This window comes from Dipodomys ordii, unplaced genomic scaffold (assembly GCF_000151885.1).
Source record: "Dipodomys ordii isolate 6190 unplaced genomic scaffold, Dord_2.0 Scaffold127, whole genome shotgun sequence".
Taxonomy (NCBI): Eukaryota; Metazoa; Chordata; class Mammalia; order Rodentia; family Heteromyidae; genus Dipodomys; species Dipodomys ordii.
In genome coordinates, this window is record NW_012267343.1 from 5,819,256 (window position 1) to 5,844,831 (window position 25,576).

General features: G+C 42.1%; 1 protein-coding gene across 1 annotated transcript in view; it reads right to left on the reverse strand.

Moving 5' to 3' along the window:
- Positions 1 to 25,576, reverse strand: part of Pappa (pregnancy-associated plasma protein A, pappalysin 1) — a 230,050-nt gene that overhangs the window by 132,126 nt on the left and 72,348 nt on the right. Inside the window, exon 8 of the mRNA XM_013030108.1 lies at positions 17,746 to 18,244. Coding sequence (XP_012885562.1) covers positions 17,746 to 18,244 — 499 coding nt within the window. The remainder of the gene's footprint in view (positions 1 to 17,745; positions 18,245 to 25,576) is intronic.

The following is a 25,576-nucleotide window of genomic DNA, read 5'->3' on the forward strand; positions in this document are numbered from 1 at the left end:
TTCGGCTTGGTAGTGTCTTACATAAGATTTTTGACTCTTGGTCAGTCATAAATTTTATAGACAAACTATTATTTTCACTCCATTACCTTGAATTGGTTACAAGGCATATTTACCAACACTCTTTTTCATGTATGAACATACACGAATTGTATAAAAATGATATTGCACTGGGTGCTGGTGGCTCATGTCTATAATCCTAACTACTCAGGAGGCTGAGATCTGGGAATCAGAGTTTGAAGCCAGCCTAGGCATGGAAGTATAAAGTCTTATCTCTAACCACCAAAAAGCTGGAAGTGGAGCCGTGGCTCAAGTGATAGAGTGCTAACCTTGATCAAAAAAAGAAAAAAAAAAAAAGCTCAGGGACAGCAGGGCTCAGGCCCTGACTTTAAACCCCAGTATTGGGGCATGCATACACACTCATTAGCATGTGTTTGTAGTATCACTTCATGAGGAGGCTTGTGAGGAAAAGCACATAGCAGGAATAAGTTATCTTCTTCCTTCCTTCCTTCCTTCCTTCCTTCCTTCCTTTCTTTCTTTTTCAAATCTTGCCTAACATAAGTAAGCTTTACACTAACTAATTACATTTATGGCTTTGGAGACTTTTTCAAATCCTAAATAAATAACTTGATGTTGTTTCATTTATTCAGCTCCTTAGCCACATAGATAGCATTCAGAGAAACATCCTGAGGTTATGCTAGGTCTCTGGGATGCAGGATGAATTATATATGACTGTCTTTAGGATGCTTACAGGCTGGTGGTGAAGAGAAGGTGTTAAAGTTGATGGCTCTTAAAAACCCTAAAACATGTAGGTGCAGAGGCTGCACTAGGCCATGGGATTTGCTATTGCTGTGGCTGATGAGGGTAATGTTATGAAAGGAGTGCTCAAAAAATTGCATGGCTTAAGTGGAGAAGAGCAAGGCAAAGTAAAGAGAAGGGGGAAGATTGACTTTCCAGGTAAATGACATAGCAATTCTTGCTTTGGGAAGGTCATTTTGGTAGTAGTCTCTACTTCTGGTTTGATAAGACAGGTAGAAAGGCAGTACTGAATGGTAGAGACAGCAAATGTTCCTCCATGGAGTGAGGGAATGGAAGGTGCATCTTCCAAGATTGTGTTCTATACCAGTTGTTTTTATATTCTATTTTGTTTAATGAGAACTAAAACTTAAAATAACTTGGCCTTCCTCCTCTGAACTGCAATTATGCTAATTGAATTTTTCTTAATATTTTATTTATTTATTTTTTTGGTCGTGGAGCTTGAACTCTGGGCCTCGGTGCTGTCCTTGTGCTCTTCAGCTCAAGGCGAATATTCTACCGCTTGAGCCACAGCACCACTTCCGGTTTTCTAGCATTTTATTGGAGATGAGTCTTACAAACTTTCCTGCCCGGGCTGGCTTTGAACCACGATCCTCAGATCTCAGCCTTCTGAGTAGCTAGGATTACAGGCGTGAGCCACCAGCGATAATATTTATTCATTAAGGTTACACATACTTAAGTTTTTCCTATATGGAATAACCATACATTCTTTGATTCCAATTTTACATGAGTGCTACCTTTAAATTTTGGAGGGTGGGGGCTGCCAGTCCTGGGACCTGAACTCAGGGCTTTTGTGGTCAAGGTTAGCACTCTACCACATGAGCCACAACTCTGCTTTCAGCTTTTTAGTGGTTAATTGAAGATGAGAGTCTCACAGACTTGCCTGCCCTGGCTGGCTTTGAACCACAATCCTCAGATCTCAGCCTCCAGAGTAACTAGGATTACAGGCGTGAACCACCAGTACCCAGTTCTACTATGAATTTTTAAGAACTTTTACTTCTGTTTCAGGCCTGGCAGTATTATGGTTTTAACATGTGTGGATGTATGTACATATTTAATTATTTATTTTGGCAATATTAGAGTTTGAATTCAAGATCTTATACTTATTAGGTAAGTGTTTTATCCCTTGAAGACATACCCTCTGTTTTTGATGTTTGAATTTTACTTAGGGCCCCAGCATCCTTGGACCATAATCCTCCTAACTCTCTCAAATAGTGAGATTATAGGCTCACTCTACAATTCTTGGCCTAACACTTAGTCTTTGGGTAGTCAAGGTACACCTTTCTCCATCTTACTTCCTTTCCAGCCCAGGCATTCAGTAATTGTCAAAAGCTTTTCCATGCAGGTACCCCTATATTAAAGCAAACCTGTGTTCCCATTGCCAAGAAAGAATCTTTGTTTAGGAAAATGATATTCATTCTTTCCCTGACAATAGCCATCCTCTTATTCCTCCAGGTAATTCTTGGGAGCTCAAGACTATGGTCTCAAGCCAATACATGAAGACTGAGATGACAAGGACTTGAGAATTCATGGGGCATTTGCAGCCCTACCAAGGAGAGTTGGGTACAACCCTGTCACACAAGCAATGGAAAAACTGTGCACTGACAATCTTGCCCTCACCGCATAAGACTGAGAAAGGAGCAAACCTATACATGTAACTGATTAATTCCAGCAGCCTTTGATATAATTGTCCAAAGATTTGCCCTGGTACCAATTTAAAACACAGTAGCAAATTTAATAAAACTAACAGCTTGCAGCCCAAAGCCTTTGTTATTTTGTTTTAATCATCTTTTACCACCAATTGAAATGATTTTCGACTTTCTTGGTTCCATGAAATAAAATAGAAGGGAAAGAATGGAGAAGACAATGTGGAAATTATAAAAGAGGCAAAGCTTCATATCCTGGGATCAACTAACATAACAGCCATCCCCAAATTTTATGTTATATTGTCAGATTGAGGTCTGAAGGGAGGACAAGGACCAGTTTTAAGGAAACTCCACACCTAGATAGCATTTAAGAAAGGAGAGAGAGAGAGAGAGAGAGAGAGAGAGAAATCTACAAAGGACTCTTGTTTTTTTCTGAATGGAACCAAAGGAGATGTGTGACAGCTTTCCCAAACAGTCTGTTGTTGATGGACAGGTCACTCCATTGCAGAGCTGGGCTTTGTGACAAGCTGCCAGGTTACCAAGGACTTCTGGAGCCAAAACACCAGATACAGTTGGGGAGGTAAACAAGGCATTCTGCATAGCGTGAAGACTGGAGGCTGAGCTGGGGCCCTAGAATGGAGTACAGGGACTGTGTGGCCTCTGGGTGGCTGATAGACAGAGCTGCTCTGGGTAACTGTTGAGGACCAGAGGCCGGTGGGGAAAGCAATCTCCTTTCTCCTCCCTGTGGCCTCTCTGGGTGGCCAGCAGTTTTATTACTGGCAGAGGGTGAGCCCAACTGCATTTCTGAATTTGGCACTACATCTAAAACCATTTGGGGGCTGGGCTCGCTCTTTCTTCTCTGCCCCCATCCTCCCCTATGAATGCTTTGGGTCTGGTGAAAGCCGGCATGCAGTTAGCAAGCTACATTTCCCCTCAATTTGGAAACCCATGTGCACTCGGAGAAAATGTGATCCTTATGTTTCTGATTCATTTACACTTAACTCATCAAAACGCTATTTTGTAAGAGCTATTTGATGTCCAAGGAGTCTTCTGAGCCCTTTTGTAAGCCTTGCTTCTTAGAAGCAGGAAGTCACATTTCTGATGGGGGGGGGGGGATGGAGAACTTAAACCTACAAGGTTGAGTTTGTTTTGAAATGAGGGCTCTCCGAAGGTCACGTGGGCCCTGAGCGTGGCCAAATGTGTGCTCTCATTTCCTATCCCATCCCCCTCACACACCTCAGCTGCCATAAGGCTACTACGTCAGTTCTCTATGATTTCACTCTGAGCAAACAAGAGAGATTTCTCCACCACTTCAATTTGAGTGTCAAGGTCTGGCTAGACTGTTATGTTCTGTAGACAGGACGAGGAACACCTGGATTCTGAGTCTGTTTTGCCATTAAATGGCAAAAAAATCATTTATAAAATATCTCTCGTGTGTGTGTGTGTGTGTGTGTGTGTGTGTGTGTGTGTGTGTGTGTTATGTGTGGGCTGGTAAGTGGGGCTTAATCTCAGCCTGGACGCTGTCTCAGTTTTTCCACTCAAGGCATGTGCCCTGCCACTTGAACCACAGTTCTACTTCTAGTTTCTTGCTAGTTAATTGGAGATAAGGGTGTTACAGATTTTCCTGTCCAGGCTGGCTTTCAACTGCAATCCTCAGAACTCAGTCTCCTGAGTAGCTCAGATTACAAGCATGAGCCATTGCCACTAGGCAGAGAAACCTTGAGTTTCTAGACAGCAGGGTATTTGAGAATCTCAGATTTTTCTCTGCTTAAAAATTTGGAAGACCTGGGGCTGGGAAGGTGGCTCAGTGGTAGAGTACTTGCCTCATATGCATGAGGCCCTGGGTTTGATTCCTAAGCACCCCAAAAACAGCAACAGCTGGAAGTGGCTCTGTGGCTCAAGGGGTAGAGTGCTGGCCTTAGAGCTGAAAAGCTCAGGGACAGTGCCCAGGCCCAGAGTTCAAGATCCACAACTGACAAGAAAAAAAAATTTTTTTTTGGAAGACAAGCTGGGTGCCGGTGGCTCATGCCTGTAATCCTAGCTACTCAGGAGGCTGAGATATGAGGCTTGCGGTTCAAAGCCAGCTCTAGCAGGAAAGACCGTGAAACTCTTATCTCCAATAAACCACAAGAAGAAGAAGAAGAAGAAGAAGAAGAAGAAGAAGAAGAAGAAGAAGAAGAAGAAGAAGAAGAAGAAGAAGAAGAAGAAGAAGAAGAAGAAGAAAAGAAGAAGAAGAAGAAGAAGAAGAAGAAGAAGAAGAAGAAGAAGAAGAAGAAGAAGAAGAAGAAGAAGAAGAAGAAGAAGAAGAATTTGGTAGACAAAATCTGAATGCAAAGAACTTTGCTCAGGAAGAAAACCCAAAATGTGTACATCACCAAGGAGGACAACTCTGAAAAATCACTTCTTACAAGTTTCTCATGATCAGAAAGGCATTAAAACTCACAGAAGACGAACACATTATCCTAAGTCACACAATACCATAAATGAGAGAACATAATAACAAGACATAAATAGCAGAACCTAAAAACCACAAAATCAACCTGCAAGAAGGCAGTAGCTTTTCCAAACACCAATTACCTGGCATTTTTGACAAACATACTTGAATGGGAGCTGCCAACTTTTTCAGTTCATAGGATACTGAAGTTGGACCCCAGGAAGGTGAAGGCACAGAACATCGGCAGCAGCGTGAAAGTGGAACCCACACTGCTTTTGCATGAGACACAGAGGGAGAAATGGTATCTGGCTTGTGTTAAAGCCCATGAGTGAATGATTAATCTCAAGTAGAAAACAAAGACGGAGCCTTGTAACCTTATAGGTAGGAGTCCTACAGAAGATTAACCCTGCTGTCCCCTAGGGGCTCTTGGCAGAATATGGGACTATATTGTGAGAATCAGTGGGTGATGAAAATAGGTGGTCCCCTAGGTCTTGTCTGTCTACTCCCAACACACACACACACACACACACACATACACACAGCATTCATGCACCCATACAATATGCACACACATGTGCACACACATGCATTCACATATTAGTTGCTAAGTTGCTATTGTATTTCTACATGGAAGAGAATTCCTCCTTTCAGCCCAACCCAAGAGTGCTTGTAGGTTGGCACTTATTTTGTTTCAGTAGTGCCAGTTGCAAGAGCACCTACAATGAGCCCACGGACCTGCCTTCTCCTTCTGACTAGACATACTGCCCAGCCCCATCCGTATTCTCTCCATTCCCACCTGAGCTTCTCTACACCCATGCCACTGTCTCCTGCTTCAGTGTTTCTTCTTTCCTCCCTCATTTATGCTCTATCTCTCCATCCATTTTTCCAGGCTACTCTCCCTGGATATCCAAATCCAATCAAGATTTTATGCTTTCCTTACCCCACAGATGAAATCCAGACCCTTCAACATGTCCCTCTGGCCCATCAAAATTTGCTACCTTTCAACCTAAACACACCCCTTCAAATTTCACCCTCCACTGCCATAAGCAGAGATGTTAACCTCTTTTCTGGCTAAATTCTTCTGGCCTGGCCTTAGATGCTACTTCCTTCAGGGGCTTTTCATGGACCCTTTAAGCTGAGAGAGGAGCTCCCAGCCAATGTGCTTTTCTTAACACAATATCTTCCACTCTTGCTTAACTACTCCTTTGTCCATTTGTGCATTTTTCACACTCACTAGACTAAGGTCCCAGAGATTTAGTACTGTTCATTATAGTCAGATTTGTCTACATTACCTTTGAGGCCAAAGAGAAAAATCACTTTTCTGTTGAATGAGTGACAAACTGAATTATACCTTTTGGGTGCCATCCAATTCCTTGACTTAAAGGAGAAAAGAACCAAGGGTCCTAAGAGGAGAAAGGATGATGCTACATTTATTCATCCTTTGATCTTCCAGGATCTAGTCCATTTTAGAAGGTAAAAGGTAGAACTTCAGATCCCACCTGCAGTATGGATTTTTTTCGTTATTGTTTCAAAGGGTGTATTCACTGATTCTTGTAGGCTTACATGCACATATATTTGCCTGCATTTACTGACCACCTATTTCATGTCCTGACCTACACTAGCAGCTGAGGATGGAGGAAAATGAGGCCAATTCTTACCTAATCCGTACCCTCTAGTATCTCACTGTCTAGTCAAAAGGCCACTTGGGAAAAATGTACTGACACATTCTGAAATTGCCTCAAACAGAGATCTTTTAATGCCCTGAGGAATATGATGGCTCTAGGAAGTTCCATAAGAATCCCACTGAGCATAGAAGGCTTTCTTTAGACCTCAATGCAAGTTCCTAAGCTGTAAGTTCAGACTTACTAACAAAGCAACCTGCTGCCTTCATCTGTGCTAGCTTAGATGCTCGCAGTGCAGTGATGAGCTAACCCAAGGATGCTCTGAAGGAGATGCCAGGGCTAGCAGTGACCTGTAGAGTCAGAGTCATTTACCTTCCTGTAAATGTACAGAAGGGAGACTTGGATCCAGAGAGGTAGAACCAAACATCCTGATATAACAAAACCTCATGATACCAGTACTGGAACCCAAATCTCCAATAGATGGCTCCTCTCTCTCTCCCTCTCTTTCTCTGTTTTGTTTCCTCTGTCTGTTGCAGACCCTGTCTCTGTGTCTCTGTGTCTGTCTTCTCTCTTGCTTACAGAGATTAAAATAAAATCAACCTTTTCTTTCTCCTAATCAAACACTGGGATTCTGGGTAGGGTATGAGAAACCACTTTGTGCCTATGACTGCATCTCTTATCTCATTAGCTTTTCCCGCTACCTTTTGTGTCTAAATGGACAGGTATCAGGTCCACTCTGTCCAGGGGATGGAGCTTGGGCTCAACTGTGGAAGAGTCAGAGTTACTCAGCCAGGCAGTGAGTCAGACTTCTTAATTCCAAATCCAGCATCTCTAAAGCAATGCCTGACATTCTTGTTTCACCAGACACAACACAAACGCACCAAGACCTGCCCTGGCTCAGTGTCTCTGAGCACAGACCCAATATATTGTGTCCACTTCTCTTTGCCAATGCCCAGGGTGAGATAAATTCCTCCATTCTCCTCTCATCTGTAATTGCTCTGACAGCTGTTATTTTCCTTCTCTTTCCTCTTCATCTATTTGTTTACTTAAACATCAGGAATTGGAGCAGTGCATCTAAGTCTAGTTCCTCCTTCCTACTGGGATAAACAAAATAACACAGGAGTAGTAACTCCAGGATACCCACTGGCACCTAATTTCACTAGCCTGTCATTTTCTGGAGGGGCTTCCTCAGATTCTGGAACATGTGGATGGATGGATTTCATAAAGCATGCTGACTGACAATCTCCGGGAGATTCATAGCAAACAGTAGCATGTTCTGTGAACTGCTGCAGGAGATAACCTCTTTACAGTATCGAATCTAGCATGCCCTGCAAACCTATATATCCCTTGTTTCTCCCTGCTCCTTAGAACCACTGTTAGAATGCTAGAAAGCTATTGAGCTATAGAAATCTATAGAAATGTTTGGGCATACTACAATTACTTTGTCCGCCCCAACAGGTATAGACACTTTTGCTCTAGCAATGAGTTGTATCTGGTCTGATTGCATCCATTATCCCCTTCCCCAAGGTAAAAATATTCACTTTCTCTTCAATCCCTAATATTGTTCTAGAAAATCTTGACTTAACTATGTAGGCCCCGAAGCCAAGTGCCAGTGGCTCATGCTTGTCACCCTATCTGCTCAGGAGGCTAAGATCTAAAGATCACAGCTTAAAGCCAGCCCAGGCAGGAAAGTTTGTAAGACTCTTATCTCCAATTAACCACCAAAAAGCCAGAAGTGGAGCTATGGCTCAAGTGGTAGAGTGCTATCCTTGAGTAGAAAAGCCCAGAGATAGCATCCAGGCCCTGAATTCAAGCCCCAGGACACACACACACACACACACAGGTGCGTGTGTGTGTGTGCATATACACCCCCCCCCACATTAGTATTAAGTCTCGGGAGAATATGATGGCATCAGGAGTAAGAAGATGATGTTTGCCATTAATGATTTGCTGAAACAAAGGTGAGATGGATATGCTGGATGAAAGGGTAAATTTGTGGTCACAGGACTTGATTTACTTTGCAAGAAATAGCTTAGCACAGTGTGAGGAAAAATGGACTCTGGGTTATCAGTTATGGGTGTGTGCAGTTCGAGTTCTGTATGCTTAGCAGCCACCCCTGAGCATCTTCTCCCATAAGGCCTTTGGGCATCTCAAATACATTATATCTAAGAATGAACTCTTGATATCCTTCACTCATTAGCCAAATCCCTATAGTTTAGAGAATGATGCTTCTCATTCCTGATATTCAAATGAAATAAAGATTAAGGAGTCAGTTCCATTTAAGTCCAATGTCCAATATATCACCAAGACCTGTTGTATCTCTCTTTAAAACATACTCCAGCTTTATACATTTCTCCATGCAAATAACTACCACTTCTGATACAGACTTTTTTGTCCCTCAGCTCTTCAGCTCAAGGCTAGCGCTACAACACCACTTCGGCTTTTTTCTTTTTGCTTATGTGGTGCTGAAGAATCGAACCCCGGGCCTCATGCATGCAAGGCAAGCGTTCTACCACTGAGCCACCTTCCCAGTCCTGATACAGACTTTTAACCACACATTCTAACTAGACTCTCATACTTTTCTTAATGCTTTCTACACAAAGCATCTAAAGCCAACATGATAGAATAACAGACCCAACTGCTTAAATCTCACTATTGAATGAATGCAAACCCCTCAACAGGGACCTTTGATCCTTCATAATCATATATAATCCAGAATTATAGTGCTATCATTGAGGCTGGTATGTGATAATCACTGCTTACTAAATGAATGGTTGAATGAATGAATTAATAAGAAGGAAATGATGACATTTACTGACAGAGCCCTGAGCCTTCATATAACTTTCAGTGGTGTCAGTTTTCCTAGATACAGAAGGAAGCTGTAAAGACACTCACATTCTCCACAAGGTTAGTTAGTAGTACATCAGTATGATCTATCGAAATGCAGATGTGATTTTCCAGTGGTTGGCATTCAACAGAGGCCCTTCATTTTGTCAGAATGACAAAAGTTCTTGGAGACAACTGGCATTTGAATGGCTGTTGCTGACCCTGGATATTCTTGGACTTGTCTCACCCTTATTGCTTATTCTAGTATTCTGAGAACCTGTATTTCATTCTGAGAGGTACTTGGCCTGAGACTGATGAGAGAGAAGTCTCAGGTAGAGAATACCTGCTTCCAGAAATAGACTGAAATTGGGCCCACTTTGCTGACCTGAGTTAAGAACAGCAGTATTTATGCTGGGCTTGGAGAAATAGCTTCTCGGTACTGACTGCTCCTCTGAGCTGGTGGGCAGAGCCTCTAAACACAACTGAAATCATGTCAAGTAGGCGTAGGAGAAGGCTTTGCTCAGGAAGGGGTCCAGCTAGGATCATGCATTCAGCAAGAGGTGACTGGAAAATATGTTAGACTGATGCTGTCTGCATTTCCTTAAGCCTCCCTCTCTGTGTAAATGTTCAAAGAACGAATGAAAAAATTTGCTTGATCCTTTTTTTTGGTGTATGTTTATTTTATTGCTATTGGGAACAAGAAAGACTAACTTTCACAACTACTTTCTCCATTCATCAGGACACTACCTTTGCTGCCAGCCAATAACAATGTATATGCTGTACAATTTGCCAGGTACAGCTTGTGCAGGGAGGTGGGTGGTTAAGGAAAATAAATATAAAGCTTAGTCCTAACAAATATTAAGCTTGGGCATCTAAATGAGTAACTTTATCTCTTTGAGTCTCAATTTCCTACCTAAAATTCTGGTATGCTAATATTCACGTTATTGGTTGGCATATTGACAAATGCTAGAGATATATGAGGCAGATTTTGGTAGTAGTGAGGTTAGCACCATTACTAGTAGATGATATTAATAACACAAGAACATGTGAGGATGTTTAACATAGTGACTGAATTAGGCCCCACAAAAGAAGAAGACGGGTTGGTTTTTTGTTACCTATTTTATCTTCAGAACATGGCCTGATTCCCAGTACAGGGAGTACACTAAAGTAGCATTTGATAAATATATCAATGTGTAAGCGATGACTCAGAGTAACCTCCTCACAAAGGCTAGTTCCCTCTTAACTCCCTACCTCACCCTGGATCCTAATAATAGTGGTGGACATGGGGGAAGGGTCAGCATTGGAATCTCAGTTTCACAGATAGGGAAAAAGAGGTGTGAAGGCATTAAGGACCAGAACTGTTGTAGGTGTATTAACAGACATACCACAGAACAGGAAAGGGAAGTATCTAGGAAATACTTGAATAGATACTCAAGAAAGCCTAAGAGGAAAAGACACTTACCTGTCAAGTGAGCAAAGGACTTTTATTGTGTCAAATAGTAAACGGTAACAACAGCTGGTGGTGCTGAACCTACTTAGCATTTTCAGAATGCCAAAAGCTGTGCCCATTAAAATAGAAAAGGTCCACCGCGTATGATCTAGCAATTTGATTTCTCAGTATCAACCCTGGAGACATGCCCACATGTTTCTGGGCTCACGTGGAAGTTTGAACCAGAGTACTTTCTGCAGTGTTTGTGCCAAAAATAGAATAGAAAATAGAAAAGTTAGTAAAAATGATTTACTGGTGCTCATAGTACAAAATATATAAAATAACCTAAATGCCTATCACAAGAGATCTGACTAGATAACCTGGAATACATGTTTTGTAGTTCAAAAATAAGAAGGTATAAGAACTAAAGTCAAGAAATAATCAAATCACTACATTCCTGCTTCAAAACACTGCATTTGGTTTGTGATCGAGCATGCATTTCTGTCACGAACTACATGCAGTATGTATGTCTTCCTTTGTCCATTTATCAGTGTTTATGAGCATCCATTCGGCTTCTATTATCTGCATTGTGAAAAAACTCTTCAGTGATCAACTGTTGTTCATCCTTCAGGTCTGTGTAGACCTGTAGGGAGCTCCCTTACCTCCGCAACCTAGATTAATACTCTTTCTGGACTGCCCCATGGCCCAAAGCAGTTCTTGTACATCAAATATTAAACTGTGTTCTTGTGTTAAGTCTGCATTATTCAGAGCTCTAAGTCTAGTCCCAGTCTAGTATGTGGCACGGGACAGACACCTAATCATATTCATTATTGAATATAATTGTATTTGATTCAGTATGATTGTATTTGATTTTCACTATTGAATTGATGAGTGAATGGATGAACACGCATAAGAAAAAAAAAAGATTGGATGGCTGGCTGATAAGCATAAAAGAGTCACACAAAAGGACCTGGAGCTTAGGAGAAAACAAAAAAAGGTGACTCAGCTCGAGAGCCATAGAAACAGCACACGGAACCATCTGCACCTTCAGCTGACCCTGATTGAAGCTAAATGCCCTGAGTCTTTTTCAGGCTTAATGTGGCATCATATATTGATGCTACCCAATTGAGAGATGATTATACAAATACATGTGTCCTTTTGGTCTTCCATTCTGTTCTGTTCATCGCTGCATTTTGCGTGGGTAACATGGTAATCGGGTTCAAACATCAAAAAGATACTTTCTAAGCAAATAAATTGACAAACAAACTGAAGTTTTTGATGAATGTGGGTTGTGGGCATGGGAGTCCAGAGGGAAAAATTTGCAACCAACTTGTAAAATTTAAGTCAGAATCACAAGAATGCCCACCCAGATCACATGATTATATCCTTTCCTTAGTTGTGTGTTTGCGCTGATACGAGGGCTTGAACTCAGGCACTCTCGATCTCGCCTGGCTTTTTTGCTCAGGGCTGGCAGCTATCACTTAAGCCTTATCATCCTTTTCACAGGTCTGTTTGTTTCCTTCAAGAATTACATGGAGAATACCAAGGAGGCAAGTTCAAAGAGTCAAAGGTCACGTGTGCAGCGCAACCGGTCTGAATGTGAGAGAGACTAGAATAATATGTTGGGATACACAAACAAGCCAGTTGGGAGAGATAACTTATAAGGAAGATACTAAGAAAAAATAGGCACTAAATGATGCACTAAGACATATTTTTAAGCTAGAGAATGAACAATTAAGAACAGTGGGTTCATCTGTGATAGACCCAACTACATACAAACCCTAGTTTTGTCTTTGATAGCTGTGTAAACTCTGCCATCCACATGTCACCTCTGAGTCTGAGGCTCTCATTTGTAATCTGAGGATCCCACCACCTGCTCCACAGGGCAATAATGAGGACTATACTGGTGTGGTTATCTATAGGAAGTCCTCGGTAAGTGCTTCATCTTCCTCATGTCTCCTTCAGTGCTAAATCCTTCCCTCCCTCCATTCCAGAACCATTAGAAAATATTTACTCAATGTCTGCTTTGGGCCTGAAATTGTTCCAGGGACCTGGAGCACACTGGTGAACAAACAGGCCAAATCCATTTCCTTGGAACATTTGTATTCTAGTTCTAAGCTTGGATCTCTGGCCCTCCAAGTTTATCTTACAGTGGCATTCTGTGCCCACCACTTTTTTTTCCAATAAAGTGGAAACGTTTTGAGATACTGACACTCAATCACCATTTTCTTCTGAATGCATAATCCTTAATGGATGCCCAGGTGATGGATGAATAAAGAGAGTGGGCTACTAGTCATGGTTCATAGTTTGATTTATGCTTTACGCCTGTCTGTCTATCTATCTATCTATCTATCTATCTATCTATCTATCTATCTATCTATCTATCTATCTCTATCCATCTATCATCTATTAAATCTAGCTATCTGTTTATCTATCTATCTGTCTGTCTGTCTGTTTGTCTGTCTGTCTGTCTATCATCTACTATATCAATCTACTTGTCTGTGCATCTAACCATCTTCCTACCCAGCTGGGACTTTACTTTGGAGAGAAACCTATAGATTCATGCAGGACAATGAGCACAGAGTACTCAGAGCACTTTGGCAGCAAAGTTGAGAAGCAAAAGCTTTTTTGCTTTAAATTTATTTTTCTTTCTCACAGCCAGGGGCTGAAAGAATTGCCTGTGTCCAGTGTGTTTCTGGACCCTAAGGGTGAATCACTGTTGCTGATTTTTTTTTTGGGTCCGGTTATGGGGCCTGAACTCTGGGCCTGGGCGCTGTCCCTCAGCTCTTCAGCTCAAGGCTAGCACTCTACCACTTGAACCACAGTGCCACTTCCAGCTTTTTCTGCTTAGGTGGTGCTGAGGAATCAAACCCAGGGCTTCATGCATGCAAGGCAAGCACTCTACCACTGAGCGACCTTCCCAGCCCCACTGTTGTTTATTTTAGACTAGTTTCTTCTTGTAATCTTGTCTTGTACCTGCAGTATATAAATAGTTTTGGCATATTGGATATATTTCTTGGCAGAAAAATTCTGTCTTCAGATTATTTCCATAGGACACCATGTTGATAATGGTGGGAAGAGTGCCATGTTGGAAGTAGATCTTTGTTTGTCGCGATTCTGTAACTATCTGTATCAGGTAAGACAATCTCTTTGAATTTCAACTGTTTTTCCTGCCTTATAAATACCTGCAAGACTTAAAAACAGTGAATGGCTGTCACTGTTATGGTTTGCAGCCTGTACATTTCAGGAAGGCATCTAGAGCCAGTATGGGTGTTGGTTCCATTTCACTATGAGAAAGTATACAAAGCACTTGTCTCCCAAGACCCTTTTTCTCTGTCTCGCCACAGAGGAGAGCTCTGTTTAGTGGCCCTTCATTTTACAGATGTGGAAACTGAGGTCCAAATAGACTATTCTAGTGGTAGAACATGATGAGCTAGTGAGTAGCAAAGTAGAAGCTCGTCCCTTTTCCTTTGGAGAGCGTCAGTTCTCACTCAATGAAGGGATTCTGGTTTAAGGGAGATGAGGGAGAGATACTACACGTCTTCCTTGCCATGGCCCACAGTAATCAGTCTCCTAGAAGCTCCCATGGGTTTAGCACAGAAGGTTCTCCTTTTATCAATGCCGTACCTTGCAAAACTAGTGTAGATAACAGAAAGAATAAATATTTTTGTTGAGAAAAAAATATGAAGAAAAAGGTCAAAGGGAATGAATGCAATGAGTTGAGTCAGGGAAAAAGAAAGGAAAGCATTTTTTCCTTGTTCACTTTTTTCCTCCAAAACAGACTTTATATAGAAATTGTACAGAAGCCAATTTATTTGATAAAGAAAAAAAATGTGAAAGCTGCAGAAATACACAGGTGCATGTGCGTGCATGCGTGCACGTGCGCGCAGACGCACACACACACACATACAGAGCTGAAGACATTTTTATAGTGGGATTCAGAACTCAAATTACCAAGAGGTAAAGGAGATGAAATATTACGTTGACTTGAAATGACGTGTTTTCCTTTTCTCCACGCCCCCCCGGCCCCAGAGATTTAGAGAATAGGTCAGGAAGCCCAGCCCAACCCAAGTCACTAATAAACTCCTTAGGACTCACGAGAATTAAACTCTTGAGTCACAGAGTAAGTCAATGTCTCAGTCTAGCCCTTGTAAAAAAAAGTGTTTGTTGAGCATATATAAAGAAATCATTAAAAAAGTGTTTGTTGAGCATATATAAAGAAATGAACTATACACGAAAGTTTGTGTGTGTTGAATAATGGTGATTTTGGAAGTGTTGGTTTAGGAATCGGTGGTGTAATTTTTTTTTTGTCACTCGTGGGGCTTGAACTCTGGGCCTGAGCTCTGTCCCTCAGCTTTTCAGCTCAAGGCTAGCGCTCTACCACTTGAGCTACAGCGCCACTTACAGTTTGCTGGTGGTTTAGTGGAGATAAGAGTTTCACGGACTTTCCTCCCTGGGCTGGCTTTGAACCATGATCCTCAGATCTCAGCCTCCTGAGTAGCTAGGATGACAGGTGTGAGCCACCGGCGCCTGGCTTGAAGAGGTAATTTTTATGAAGTCAACCTGAATGCATTTAGGAAAGGCATCCTTACAGCTCCCAGTTCCCAGCATAGTCTCTTGTTACACAAAACTGTAAATTGAGTGAGTAGTTTTGAGACTAAAAGAGAGCTTGGAGACTTTGGGGCCTTTACAGAGCACTGAGGTTGACCAGCATCAGAATCATCTGGAGGGTTCCTCCTCACAGATTCCGTAGGTTGGGCCAGGATCTGAGAATTAGGCCTTTCTAAGTTCCCAAGTGCTCTCAACGCTGCCTGCTCTGCAGCTATCCTTTAAGAACCTGATTTAATGTAGGGCAGCTGAAAGTTAATTGCACAATACAATCACCTGGTGAGATTGTACAAGTCAAGTCAGTATCTAGGAAGAGAGCAGTAAGGATGGAGGAAGAGAGTTCCACAGTTCTGTGATGCTCAACCCATGCTTGAGATGTGCCGCTGCAGTTCAATCTCTTTCTTGCAGAATTGAGGCATTTAAAGACCATTAAGAACAAGTGATTTGCCTAAGATTATAGAGCAAGTTAGTGACCAATCTGAAACAGAATGTTAGGTGCTTTTATGTGTGTATAATATCTAGTACAATATACTTAGTAAACTTTGTCAGCTCTCACAGGTACACAAATCAAGACCAACCCCCCCCCCCAAAAAAAGAAAACTGTTTAAACGGAGGGTTAAAAGAATCTATTTTTCTTTCCTCCATTGTTTCATAATTTTTTTAACTTTATGCATATTTATAGTCATTCACCACTCCAGACAAGCGAGGAAATGGGAGAGACAGGGTTTTAGAATATTTTCAAGGCAAGATGATCCTTTACATTTTAAGTGCTCTCTCAAACACAAGCTGAGTGCTCCCTGTGAGTTCTAAACCAGATGTTATTCATCTCTGATTCAAGGCATGGATGAGGGTTTTGCTACAGCTAGGCACATTAATTGCTGGTATGTAAGAGGAAGTGCTGGGAAAGTGTTTGAAAGTGGTTCTGTCTCTTAAAAAGATTAAAAGTTTCCTTCCAGAACTTGCTTTCCATTAATGATTGGTTTGATAAATATTTTCAAGTAGAGCAAAGATTGTGTCTTGAATCATCTGAGAGCCATATAAAGAGCCTCAGAAGACTTTATCCAAACTACAGACTTCAAAAGTTTCATCATACAGAGGAGAAATTAAGGCTTAGTGAAATGGACCAATTTATGTAACATTACTAAGTGGACCAACTGGGACCAGATACAAAATGTCTGATTCCTGAGCTAGTGTCCTTTTTCTTTTCTTTTCTTTTCTCTTTTCTTTTCTTTTTCCTCCCAGTCCTGGGGCTTGAACTCAGCACTGTACCAAAGCATCTTTTGCTCAAGGCTAGTGCTCTACCACTTGAGTCACAGCACTACTTCTGTTTTTTTCTGTATATGTGATACTGAGGAATCAAACCCAGGGCTTCATGCATGCTAGGCAAGCATCTACCACTAAACCGCATTCCTATCCCCTAGTGTTCTTTTTCAACACTCAGTTTCTGTATCAATCTCCCCTGAATATAGCAAGTATTCAGTAAGTTTAGTGATAGATTATATAGAGTCTAGGTACACAAATAATATGGCTAAAGCTCTATCATTTTTAAAAATTAAAGCAAAAACTGGACCTACATCTTTGACTGGACACAAGTTGAGTGCACTTGGTTAGGAGGGAGAAAGGGAATTCTAATACTGATCTCACCCTTTTCTCTGTGTTCTCAGTAGAGTGACTTTCTATTTCTAAAGCTCAGTTTTATTCTCTGTAAAATGATAATGATCACAGGGTATGACTGTGGAAAAGATGAAATGATGAACAGATGAAGATTGGTTCTTTTTTTTTTTTTTGCCAGGGGTGGGGGAGAATCTGTCACAAGGCTTGAACTCAGGGCCTGGGCACTGTCTCTGAGCCTTTTTGCTAAAAATCATAGGGAAACCTTAATTATTCCTCTTCAGTTACTAATTGTTTGTTTGTTTGTATATGTGTGTGTGTGTGTGTGTGTGTGTGTGTGATACCGCAGTTTTGGATTTAAGTCTTCGCATTTGCTCTGCGAGTGGTTTACCACGTGACCTATAACCTCCACCTTTTCTGCTTCATTTCGTAATCAATGACTTTCTCACTGCTATTCACCTCTTACTTCTTTCACATATTGTTGGGAAGACTGTTTCAAAGAGGTGAGTGAGACAAAGTATCCCACAACAGAGGGGTCATACCACATTGAAAAAGGGCGGTTACTCCCTCACAACTCTTTCTGCCGGAACAGTTCAGACCTAAGATGATTCTACACTGAACACTGAAATACAGTCCCCTAGACATGACTCTGTCCATGATGAACCTCCTCCTTCCAACTCAGGATTTTCTGACCTTCCTTACATCCCTGATCAGTCCACCCACTGAATCAACTCTCAAGTGGACAAGTGTACTTACATGTCCATGAATCTTCTGTTGAGGTGTAGGAGTGAGGCCATCTCCGCCTGGAGAGGAGGGTCTCGGACAACCTTATACTGCAGAGGTTTACATCCCAAGCAGAGTGGGGTGTCTGCAGTGGAAGTCAGCATCGCTGCATCAATCTCCAGGTGTTCATCCAGCGTGTAGATCTGAATACCACGAATCTCTTCACCCACATCCCGGACTCTGATGGTCAGTGGGATATCACAGAACACGTTCTGTGGACCCAAGGAGATATTCTTCCCACTGACAGTCAAGAGTTTAATGTCATTAACAGCTCCGCTGGAATCCCAGTCCGTGGAGACAAAGGTCACCCAGAGGGTTAGAGACTCAGGAACTAAGGGGTAGCGGAATTCCAGCTCGAGGTAGCATCCTTGTGGCTCTGGGCAGGCTGGAGGGACTGTGTGTGGGTTGACCGCTGAATTTGGGCTCCAGGTGCGGACACTGGACTTACAGGGTTGTTCAACATCTGGATGACCTTTGGAAATGAGAAGAGTGAATGAGTTCCTGAGGAAAGGCCTTCATTCTGGCCCTCTACATTTCCTACAGACCCCTGAAAAGGTTAGTTTGATGAGAATTTAGATAGAGACCATAAAAAAGGGGATTCTCAGTGTCTTGGTAAAATTATGAGCACCCAACTCATTCTCAACCCGGCAAACAAGATTTCAGGTGAGTCCCCAGACATTTGATAAACATTACATTCAAATCGTACTATCAAGTCAGTGCCCAAGCTCCCCTTCCTTATCTGCTACTTGGATACCTTGCTGACTAACAGAGAAAGATAGAATAGGCACACAATTGCTACATGTCCTTATTCAATACTTGTTCCGTTCTTACAAGGACTCATTTCAGGAGTGAAGAAAAAATAATGTTAAGGACTACAGAATGAATTGAACAAGTTCATACACATTGAAGAGTCAGCATTAGAACCCAGTTCTGTCTCCTTCAGAAATCCTTAAACTTTGTTCTTTTCCCTGTTAGATGTATGAACTACAAAAAATTAGTGATATACACGGCACTGTACAATCTTTCTGAACTAACAGAATCAGCAAAGAGGCAGTGAGCCATGAGAGCATCTATCTCTTGGGTTGAGAGTCTGGGAGGCCCTTGAATGATGGAGCTGGAAAGCAGCATTGGTGACATCATATCTTTCCTCTTCACCCCCTTCTCTCCATGAACTCATTCAGTACCACTGAACTTCAGTGAGTTTTGTCCAGTCTGACTCAGGAAAGGAGAGTGGATGAGAAGAGAAGGAAGGAGGCATTCTGCTTCTCTTTCCCTAGGGAAAGGATGCCTCATCCCTACTTAGCCAGCAGCGACTATTGAATTGTTCTCTGATGAGGTCACATCTAGACCTTCAGAAAGCCTCTCTCTTGTGTTACTGAAAAAAAGAATCAGGACTCCGTGTGGCAATTGGCTCTGACTTGCAGAAGGGAGTCAAGTAAGAGGTGAAGATCACTGAGAGGAAAACATGGGAGAATCTCAAGTCATCATATTCGCCATGCTCATTTTGAATCAAGTGGTTGGTAGTGTGGGTTGGGGAGGGTGATAATCCTGGGCATTTATGAAGTACAAGGGACAAAAATTTATCTTTCCTTGAACATGCTTTGTAGCAATGTTACAGGGTAACAAGAATCAACATAATACAAATAGCAGAAAGCCATTTGGGCTAGAAAGGCTTTTCTAAGGAAAGCTGTAAATACCCCTTTACTTTCTCATATCTACCCAGACAAAGGAGGAGAGAAGTCACTGAGTATACACGAAGCTGGAGATGAAGAAAAGAAAAGGAGGAATGAAAAATGCTCATTTTCTTTTAGGTGTACTGCATCTCTGACCAAAAAGAAATGGATAGGATCCTGCTATAACATTCAAGCACATATATAAAGAATAAAAGGCCAATATACAAGAGGGGAATTCTACCACTATAAGAATCTGTACCCCCATATGTATTGCACCATTTTATAGTGGTAGAATCAGCCTAGGTGTCCAGACATTCTTTACAGAAAGCTTCTATCTAGAGGCAACCTTTAGCTTAAGTGAGATGCATGGGAGGGATTCCCTTCCTAACTGAATTTCTGGCTGACTTATCCCAGGGCATAGGTGAAGGCATATATATCACTTATTCATTTAGTAAATGCTATCAAAAAAACAATCTAAAATATATCAAATACATTCTCAGTCATTGGTTGACTCATCGACCGTCACCAAAGTCCTGTAAGGCAGTTGAAATTTTGGGTGTGTATTCTGTAGGTCTGTTTCACCCAAAGTCACACAGATTGCTTATTACAGAGCCCTGTCTAGAAAGATTGTATATAGCACATGTCCCATTGACGTCTGTTTAATGAAGAACCTTCTCTCTTGTTAATATGCAAGTAAAAGAGAAGTTACACTATGAAGTATTGGAGTTACTGCCTAAAGTGAGTATTCACCTGAGTGCCAGGTCAACATTCTACCCCTCTGTGGGCTTTCTACTATAACAGGCAAGGGATAAAGTGATCTTTCTCCCTTCTTTGGAGGAAACCACTGTCTGTGGCAAGAAAGCCACAGGAGAGCCAAGAGAACAAATGTGTCTCATCCTTCCTCTTGGGTTTCTTGTTCATCAACAGAGGGACTAAATGGCTTCCAATGGACAGGGAGGTGAATCTGGTCATTATGCTCAAGAAGATAAACAGGAACAGGAATTTTTAGCAAATCTTGCCATGTCGTTGGAGAAAGATTGTTAGACATAAAAGAAAGAGCCACAAGAGCCATGAAATCCAACCCACCACTAAACAGGAATCCCTTTAATAATACCAAGTTTCAAAACTGACCATTGTCCATGTGTAGGCACTGTGCCAAGCACATTACATGTCTCGGCTCTTTTCACGCCAGCAGTGGGTGTGTGACGCAGGCCTTCTGAAACTTATTTGACTGAAGAGGAAACTGAACCTCAGATGGGTAAGCAATTCCCTAGTGGGGAGTAGAAGATTATGTGATATTGTTGGTCCAGGCAGTGTGCCAGACTTTGAGGCGATGGAAGTTGGGTCAAAATGTCAACTATTCAGCTTCTCATTGTGTCACCTACTGTAATGTTACCTACCTCACAGGGGAGATATAAAATGCAAATCAATGAACTCTTTAATTGATGCTGAAAAATATGTTTGGCTTTGCCCTGGAAAGGAAGAAGGTACTAATAAGGAAAATTTTGTTTGGAGGAGGACTTCCAAGCAAAGAGAACAGTATAGAAGGAATCTGAATTAAGATGACTATAGTTTTGAGTACAAGAGACAAGCATGTACTGAGGCTGGAAACTAATAGAATACACACTGTATTTCACATTAAGGAACCTGAACTTTATACGGAGATGGATGAAAAACTTCTTAGAAATTTTAAGTCAGCTGGGTACCAGTGGCTTACATCTGTAATCCTGGCTACTCAGGAGGCTGAGATCTGAGAATCACAGCCCGGACAGAAAAGTCATCACTGGAAGTGGTGTTGTGGCTCAAGTGGTAGAGCACTAGCCTTGAGCACAAAGAAACTCAGGGACAGTGCTCAGACCTTGAGTTCAAGCCCTACAATGGACATAAAAGACAAAAAAAGGGATTTTAAGTTGAGAATTTATGGAGGATTTTTCTTTAAGAAAAAAAAAACATGAAGAGACACAGATATACTGTCTATCTATCCATCCATCTATCCATTTATATCAGTCTGTCTGTCTGTCTATCTACTTATCTACCTATCCACCCACTTGTCCAGGTATTCAAATAAACATTATTGAAAATCAGGCCTATGTTCTGGGTTAGGCTAGTCCTTGGGGATAAGGATGGCCATATAATATGCTTTCTGTCTTCATGGAGCTTTTTGTCTAGTAAGGTCAGTAAAGAGACTCTCGGACCAAGGCAGACATTATGTACCTATGTGTTGAACAAAGAGATAATAAGAGATCATGGGTTAGAATTCCTAAGGAGGAAATTTGGACACAGCTGGGAGAGTAGATGTGTATTATAAGAGAGGGAGAAGAACTGTGAGAAGGAAACAAAGAGTGAAAGGAAGGAAGGAGGAAAGGAAGAAGGGGGAAAAGAAGAGGGGGGGTTGGGAAGGTGGCTCAGCGGTAGAGCGCTTGCCTTGCATGCCTGAGGCCCTAGGTTCCATTCCTCAGCACCACATAAGCAAAAAGAAAAAAGCCGGAAGTGGCGCTGTGGCTCAAGTGGTAGAGTGCTAGCCTTGAGCTGAAGAGCTGAGGGACAGTGCCCAGGCCCAGAGTTCAAGCCCCACGACTGGACCCCCCCACCCCCCAAAAAGAAGAAAGGAACAGGGGGACGAGGAAACTTCTACAAGGTCTTGTCACTTCATTATTTATATTTCCTTTTATATTTATATATACATAGTAACTAAATGAAAGTTCCCTGTTTAGAAAAGCTGTTCACTAGAAAAAGGGCTATAGCTGTATGTAGAAATATATTCCCATATACTTATATGCATCCAAATTTGCATTTATGAAGATCAACCTAGACACCTATGATAGGTCTATGTGAATATACCCTTGCAGCTAGTAATGTGAATACAAGCTCAGTGCTAAGGTTTTCCCCAGAGGCACAGTTCAGCACACTTGAATTATTTTGGAGAGAACAAGGAAGAAAGGCCTTACACAAATAAGAAAAACATCAAAACAGTTAGGTTACCATGTGTTAATCTCTCCTGGACAGACTGAATCCTCAAGGATGAACCAACTGCTTTCATGAGTGATCTTAAAGAGGATTTGTGTCAGACAGTTTCGGTTATCTCAGTTTGGGGACTATAAGAATACCATGGGGACTAGCCCAGGAAATATTTATCTATGAAATATAGCATTTTATTCCAGAGGTAAGAATGCAATCTTTTCCTATGAACAAAGGTAAGAAGTACTAAGACCATATTTGCCACTTTTTTTCAAATGAAGTTAATGGAGTGTAGTGGACAGACAATAAATACTTGTTAAATATTGAATCATCTAACTTGGTAAGATGGACTTAAAGAAATAAATTACAGCTCCATGGACTACTAGGGTTAGAAAAAGCATGTGGTTTATTTGTTCACCCTGTGGATAAGAGGCTGCATTCAGACAAATTAAGAGAAACACTCAGAAGCACAGAGTATGAAAGGACTAAAATCAAGGTCCCATTCTCCTTGTTTCCTCCCCAACCTCTCCAGCCCCACACATACGTCTGGCATTGCTCATGAATTTGGGAGTTTTCTGTTAAGTTTGGGAAGTCCAAAAACTTAAACACACTAAGATAAATAGGATGAAAATGAGTTGAGAAATAAATTGCAGAGTTTGGCTCATGGAAAAGTTTATCTCTTCGAGGATATTAAAAGGGTCTGAGCCAAAGGGATCACAGAGCCTGTAATAGGATGCTTTTAAAAAAAAAGTGTGTTTTTTTTTCCTGGCTTCCATGTACTAAATTTACATAGGAGGGAAACCCAGGGCAGTCGGATTTCCTCAGAAGCCTGTGTGAGCTCAGGGAACTGAGGGGGCTCAGTGTTTACACTTGAACTCTGTCTTGCATGCCACACTTTAAGAGTCAGGGACAAACTAGGAACAGATTTCACTGACTGACATTTGGTTTGGATGAAGGTGTGGGGAGGTGTCTGGAAATTATGTCACTCAAATAGTTGGTAGAATAAACCACGATGATTTTATCCAGACAAGTCTCCAGGGAGATTCTTGCTGATTCTACTTTCCAAATCCCACTCAACTCCATCTACTTTTCTCTACTCTCAGTGTATTGATTCAGATTCACGCAGTGATTGCTAGTTGCTCCTTTTCTTCTCGGACCTTTTTCTCCTAATCTCTTTTCTACAGTAAAGCTCAAGTGTCTTTATAACCTGCACTCTTACCGTGTTACCCAGACCAAATCAAAGCACAGGACAAAGTGACTTGTCTTTGTTGATGGTGTAAATCCAAGCCTGCACTCACTTGATCTTTATCCACCTCCCTTCCTGCCACACCAAACTGGGCTTGCTGTAATTCCAGAGAAGCACATATAGGATTATGGAAGAGCTTTTTCTTTTTTTTTGGTTGGTCGTGGGGCTTGAACTCTGGGCCTGGGCGCTGTCCCTCAGCTCTTCAGCGCTCTACCACTTGAGCTACAGAGCCACTTCCGGTTTTCTGGTGGTTTGTTGGAGATAGGAGTCTCACAGTCTTTCCTGCCCGGGCTGGCTTTGAACCACGATCCTCAGATCTCAGCCTCCTGAGTAGCTAGGACTATAGGTGTGAGCCACCGGCGCCCGGCTTGGAAGAGCTTTTGGCTTGTGTAGTTTATATCTGTTCATAGCTATCACGTTGTAAGTAAAAAAAAATAATGCATTTTAAAACTCAAAAACATGTAGTGTATATCCCACAGGCTCTCCAACACTGGTATATCCTGGAGAAAACTCCACTGTCCCCTCAGAAGAGAATAAAAGCAAGAAGGGAACATGTTGTCACAGTGCTGCCAAAAAACAATTTTGAGGCACAGGTGTCTCACGCCTGTCGTCCTAGCTATTCAGGGGGTTGAGATTGAGGATCGTGGTTCAAAGCTAGCCTGGGCAGGAAAGTCTGTGAGACTCTTCTCTTCAATTAACCACCAGAAAACTGGAAGTAGAGCTGTGGTTCCAAGTGATAGAGCACTAGCCTTGAGCGAAAAGAGCTCAGGGACAGTGCCCAGGCCCCGAGTTCAAACCCCATGGCTGACAAAACAAAACAAAACAAAACCCTTGACTTTGAGAACACCCTTCTAAATTTTCTAGTACTCTATAAGCCTCAGGATTAGTCTTAGGAAAATAGCACTCAGACTATGGTCTTTTGTAACAAATCCAGTCTCCGATGCTGGGGTAGACAGGCTTGCTGCTGGTTGTCAGCATTCTATTGCTGAGGCCCCTTCACACTGAATGGTAATTACTCATTTACCTATCTAAATCCCCAACAAGTGGTCAGCATAGCACGGTCCCTGTACCCAGGACAGTGCCCAGTAAAAGTGCCTGTGGCCATCACAGGTGAGACCAGGCTCAGTCTGTTCAACATGCAAAGTATTTGGAGAGGTCAGAGACTCAGCTTCTTCCACAGGAACCCAGAATGGGTTCCATTTGGAGGGAGACATTCAAGGACAGATTTCAGGAAGGTGGAGCCAGGACAGGAAGTCAGAGGGAGTCACAGAGAGGGGATTCCTTCATGGGGTGGGAGAGTAGAACTGGATGACCCCAGACGTCCCTTCCATGTTTGACAGCCTGTGATTCTTTGAGGCTCAGAGGAGGGTTTTTCCCAGATATCCCTGTTGCTTTACATTCCAGATGGATTTGTTTAGAGTTTCCGAGTTTGGCTCTCATTTTTATTTTAAGCTACTTGAGAAAATAAAGTATGGTGCCATCATTTTGCGACTTCGCTTTCTTCTCTGATCCTTCTCTCTTGCTCTGTCTCTGCCTTTTTCTTTTCAACTCTATTTCTAAAAATATAGAGGACAGAAGAAGCGTTCTCACTGATGTTCTATAAGGAGCTAGATCCCATTTCCTCTAGTGAACTGGGCTGATAGTGTCTACTATTATGGTGACTGTACGCATGAGCTGTGCCACTCTAGCCCTCTTCCTGAGAGGGGCTCAGGTGAAGCCAGGGCCCCTAAGCCTAAGTCTGTGAGGGCCTGAGATGGGGGGGGGAATGGAACTTGCAGAGGAAGGCATGAGTTCTTTGCCAGCCTGGCTTCTGGGTCAGGTGACAGAGTATCACCACCTACATCTGGCCCAAAGGTGTTCTCTGCATTTCTGAGGAAAATATGACAGCTGTTTTCTTTCTCAAACAGTCACGCCATGAAGAAGCACA